Source organism: Ailuropoda melanoleuca, chromosome 3 (genome assembly GCF_002007445.2).
Source record: "Ailuropoda melanoleuca isolate Jingjing chromosome 3, ASM200744v2, whole genome shotgun sequence".
NCBI lineage: Eukaryota > Metazoa > Chordata > Mammalia > Carnivora > Ursidae > Ailuropoda > Ailuropoda melanoleuca.
The window spans coordinates 67,801,312-67,806,379 of NC_048220.1; the positions used below are offsets into that span (position 1 = coordinate 67,801,312).

The window sequence follows — 5,068 nt, forward strand, 5'->3', positions numbered from 1 at the left end:
CGGGGGGGGGCGGGGAACAGCAGGAAGGACTAAATAAAGCTGCTGACCGGGTGGGGGCGCTTCCTCAGTGCCAGGTACCAGCTAAGTCCTGTCTATTCATTCCTCCTCCGTCTTTAAACCTATCAAGCTAGAAAGGAGCAGATTCAAAGCAGGTCCCTGTGACACCAGAGACCAGCGCTTAACCATTAGTCTACAAGGCACAGACCAGCTGTCTCTGAAGGTCGAACAAATAGGGCGTTGAGCGAGGAGTGGCAGGGATCGGTGACAGCAGCCACTGTTTCTATGTAATCTTTGGGGATCTTAGCGTGGATTCACATAAGAATATCCGAACTAACCGGCAACAGAGCTTGTTTTGACTACGACGGTTTCTACGTACCAAACAGCTTTTGCCCATGACTTTGGTGCGTTACAAGCCTGTTCCCATTTTTGACCAGATCAATTCCTAATTTTTCCTCCCAGCAATCTCCCCACCCCCACGACAGTCCCCCAGTATCTCTTGAAAGGATTTCTCAGGCAAAATTACCATCTTACTCACTTTTGGTCCAACTTCGGCACCAAAAATCTTAAGAAAAACAAATTCATTTCCAGATCCTAAAAAATATTGACGGCTATAAAACAAACACTATTTATAGCACTTAACATGACAACATGAAAATGTGCCTCCTAATAAATATTATTTGAGGACAGTCAAAAGAGTTATTTTATAAAATTATAAACTTCAAAGTGATTTCTGATAACTTTATATATAAACAACAGAGTCCCTCAACATTCTACATCCTATCTTTCATGCATACTCGAGTGTATTGAAAGTATAATACAATATGTAACCTGTTTTCTCCCAGGAGAAGCCTTGAGTGGAGTGAGGTGTGGTTCCCTGACACGCCGGGAAGATGGTTAATCTTCACCTCTAACCCCATTTCTCTAGAGTTCCTTCCTTAAGATACCAATGCAACTTTTGGGCCAAAACTTTATTCACATGTTAGTGTGAATTGTTTTTGTGCTATTATAAGACAACACTTGACTGAGCCCACTTGAGGAACAGGAGCTTTGACTGGGGCCGAGAGGAGGGAAATTGTTTTTTGAAGATGGGTTGGAAGATGATGGCAACCCGGGACTCTTTGTAGTCAGAAGAGAATTGACGATCTTGGAGTCAGCGAAAGAGACTAATCAGAGGAAAGCGGATTCAGAATGCAATATAGAACAGGAAAAGGTTTCAATTTTGCCTAACCATAGGCAGCAAGCAGTATTCCCAAAACACTAAAATCTGTTGGAACTCCTATGACCGAATTAACATATCAGACCGAAAATCTAAAATTCTCCCCATTTTCTCCCAATGTCTTCATCTACTCCAACCCAGTTCTTTGATTTCAGTCAATGTATCATTATCCAAAGTAGCTTCTCTCCCATCAGGAAAAAAAAGAGAAAAATGAAGATTTCTGCATTTGCTCCTTTATCTACTAACTTGTTATTCAAGGAACTTTAGAACCTTTGTCCTCAGGCGAATGCACACATCCTACTGTAGTAATTTTTTTTTAAAGATTTTATTTATTTATTCGACAGAGATAGAGACAGCCAGCGAGAGAGGGAACACAAGCAGGGGGAGTGGGAGAGGAAGAAGCAGGCTCATTGCAGAAGAGCCTGATGTGGGGCTCGATCCCATAACGCCGGGATCACGCCCTGAGCCGAAGGCAGACGCTTAACCGCTGTGCCACCCAGACGCCCCACATCCTGCTGTAGTATTAAAACTGTTTGAACCTATTGATCTCACGACCAATTTTCATCTTGCTGCTAGATGTGACTCCAGCATTGTGAAGCTTTCTGGAGACATTCACTTCATCAGGCACGAGCACCGGAAAACTGAAAAAACAATTCAAGATTTTATGTCTGCCTTAGAAACTGTTTCTAAGAACTTGGACGTGAAGGTAACTGAAAATATTTGGAACTCTTATGTTATGTGTTACTGCCAGAAGATCATTATAGCTTATCAAAATGCCTAGTCAAGTGGTAATATTTCAAAAGAGCTCTTTTCTTCCAAGGAGTTTAAATATGACAGCTCGTGCATAGATGATACCATGAGCACTGTCAGCCGGATTAACGTATATTTAATGAGCGCCTCCTATTCCAACGCAGCCACCCATTGCGAGCCTGTGCTGCTTGAATTCCACTGCTGCTGCTGCTCCCTTACTCTCTGGGTTTTCCTCAAAGATTGTAGAACCAAAGATTATAAGCAAAGCAATTTCCCATGGAAGCTATTATTATTAAAGACACGAGCTAAATGTGAGTTGATGATGTTATATCCCTACAGTAGGTTGTGTCTCTCACAAAATAATATACAAATCCTCCAGTGGCCTGGTTTTAAAGGCCACCTCTACACTGGCCCCTGCTTAGCTCTTCAGCTCACCCCATGTTTCCTGGCTTACCCCTCAAGCCTACTCAACAAGCTGCTGGTAGGTCCCTACTCACTCTAAGATATTGTATGGCTTCCATATTACTTGTGCTCTTTTCTTCCGGAAATGCCTCTCGTTTCTCATCTTTCCCGTCAATGGTTTAACTAAAGGAGCTAATGCAAATTCTTCTGTGTCCTACTTTGTCACTTATTTATTTATTTATTTATTTATTTATTTGAGAGTGCATGAGAGCAGGGAGCAAGTGTAGAGGCAGAGGGAGAGGGAGAGAGAGAATCTTAAGCAGGCTTCATGCTCAGTGTGGACCTCAATGTGGGGATCAATCTCAGGACCCTGAGATCATGACCTGAGCCAAAAATCAAGAGTCAGATGCTTAACCACTGAGCCACCCAGCCACCCCACTTTGTCACATATCTCATGTAACAATAAGCACATCTCCTCTGAAGTCATTTGGACAGAACAAAGTGGAAATCCTTTGGGAACTGGGGGGAGATCAGTGTTTGATTATTTCTTCATAGGATCCAGTTTAACAAGAGCAGAAGTTTCACCGGGGCACATGGTTTGCTGTAGTCCCGTTTGACTCACCTGGCCCACACCTACACACCCATCTAGTTAATCCTAATAGTTTTTTGGTTGAGTCTCTTTGTTTTTCAAAATATTCAGTCATATCAACAACAAACCATAACCAGTTTATATTTGGTTTTCTGATTTAAAACCTCAGTACTTTTTTTGTAAAGCCATGACCGGAACTTCCAGGTGTCTGTTAAATACAGTGTGTTGGTCATAAATGGTCGTAATGTGCTGGACCATAAAATGGTCATAGAGGACAGCTTCTTTAGTTTCTGATTATACTGGAGATGTCTTTGTTGTTTGCTGTTGGCTGTTGCTTTGCTATATGTTTAACCACGTTAAGGAAGTATCCATCAATTCCTACTTACTTCCATTAGTATTTATTAGTATTTACTCTTTATTAGGACTGAATATTTAACTTTACAAGTTGCCTTGTATACATCAATGAATGCCTAAATCCTCATATTAGTTGTTTTCTGGTTTGGGTTTTTATTTGTTCACCTGTTTACATCTTCGGACTTCTAAATGTGCTATGTCAATACATTTCCCAATACTGAAACATTCCAGCATTTTCTGCCATACAGTCATTGTGTAATCATTCAGCATTTGACTTTGCATCTAAGTTCAAAAGTGATGTTGACTATGGTTCCTCCTTACTTTTTTTGTTTTTTTGTTTTTGTTTTTTTACAGTGATACATACGATATGTATGGTTCACAAATCAAAATTATGCAAGAAAATACAGGGGTGCCTAGGTGACTCAGTCAGTTAAATGTTTGACTCTTGATTTCAGCTCAGGTCATGATGTCAGGGTCATGGGATTGAGCCCTGCATTGGGCTCCATTCTCAACAAGGAGTCTGCTTGAGACTCTCTCTCTCCTGCTCCCTCTTCTCACACCACTCCCACCGCAGTGCACTCTCACTTTCAAATAAATAAATCTTAAAAAAAAAAAGTCTACACTGAGAATTTTTGTGCCCACTTCTGTCACCAGTTATCACATTCTTTCATTTCCTCATTGAAAACCATTTTTATTAGGCTGTTGTGGATCCTTTCCGTATGCCTTTAGGTAGATATAAGCAAGTGCAAATATATTCTTATTTCCTTTTTTTTACAAAATAGATAGCATATTATATATATTACTAGGCACCTATTTTATCTTTTTTAATTTAAATTTCAGTCAGTTAACATACAGTTAACATGCAGTGCAATATTGGTTTCTGGAGTAGAATTCAGTGATTCATCACTTACATACAACACCCAGTGCTCATCACAGAAATACCCTCCTTAATACCCTTCAGCCATCTATCCCATTTCCCCACCCACCTCCCTCCATCAGCCCTCAGTTTGTTCTCTATCGTTAAGAGTCTCTTATGATTTATTTTCCTCTCTCCCTCCCTCCACTTTCCATACGTTCATCTGTTTTCTTTCTTAAATTCCACATATGAGTGAGATCATATATTTGTCTTTCTCTGACTGACTTATTTCACTTAGCATAACACACTCTAGCTCCATCCACATTGTTGCAAATGGCAAGATTTCATTCTTTTTATGGCTGAGTAATATTCCATTGAATGAATATATATATATATATATTCATTCTAGTTTCTGTGGTGTGTGTATATACATATATATATGTATTCTGTGGTATATATATGTGTGGTATATATATATATTCATTCTAGTTTCTGCAGTATATATAAACCACATCTTTTTTTTTAAGATTTTATTTATTTGATAGAGAGAGACACAGCGAGAGAGGGAACACAAGCAGAGGGAGTGGGAGAGGGAGAAGCAGGCTTCCTGCTGAGCAGGGAGCCTGATGCAGGGCTCGATCCCAGGACCCTGGGATCATGACCTGAGCCGAAGGCAGACACTTAACGACTGAGCCACCTAGGCACCCGTAAAGCACATCTTCTTTATCCATTCATCAGTTAATAGACATTCAGACTCTCTCCATAGTTTAGTTATTGTTGGTAATGCTGCTATAAACATTGGGGTGCAATGTACCCCTTCAAATCTGTATTATATCCTTTGGGTAAATGCCTAATAGTACAATTGCTGGGTCAGAGGATAGGTAGTTCTATTTTTTTTTTT

At 40.2% G+C, this 5,068-nt stretch overlaps 1 protein-coding gene across 1 annotated transcript in view; it reads left to right on the forward strand.

Annotated features, from left to right (window-relative positions):
• FAM81B (family with sequence similarity 81 member B) overlaps positions 1-5,068 on the forward strand; it is a 61,211-nt gene that overhangs the window by 36,419 nt on the left and 19,724 nt on the right. Inside the window, 1 exon segment of the mRNA XM_011235567.3 lies at positions 1,793-1,922. Coding sequence (XP_011233869.3) covers positions 1,793-1,922 — 130 coding nt within the window.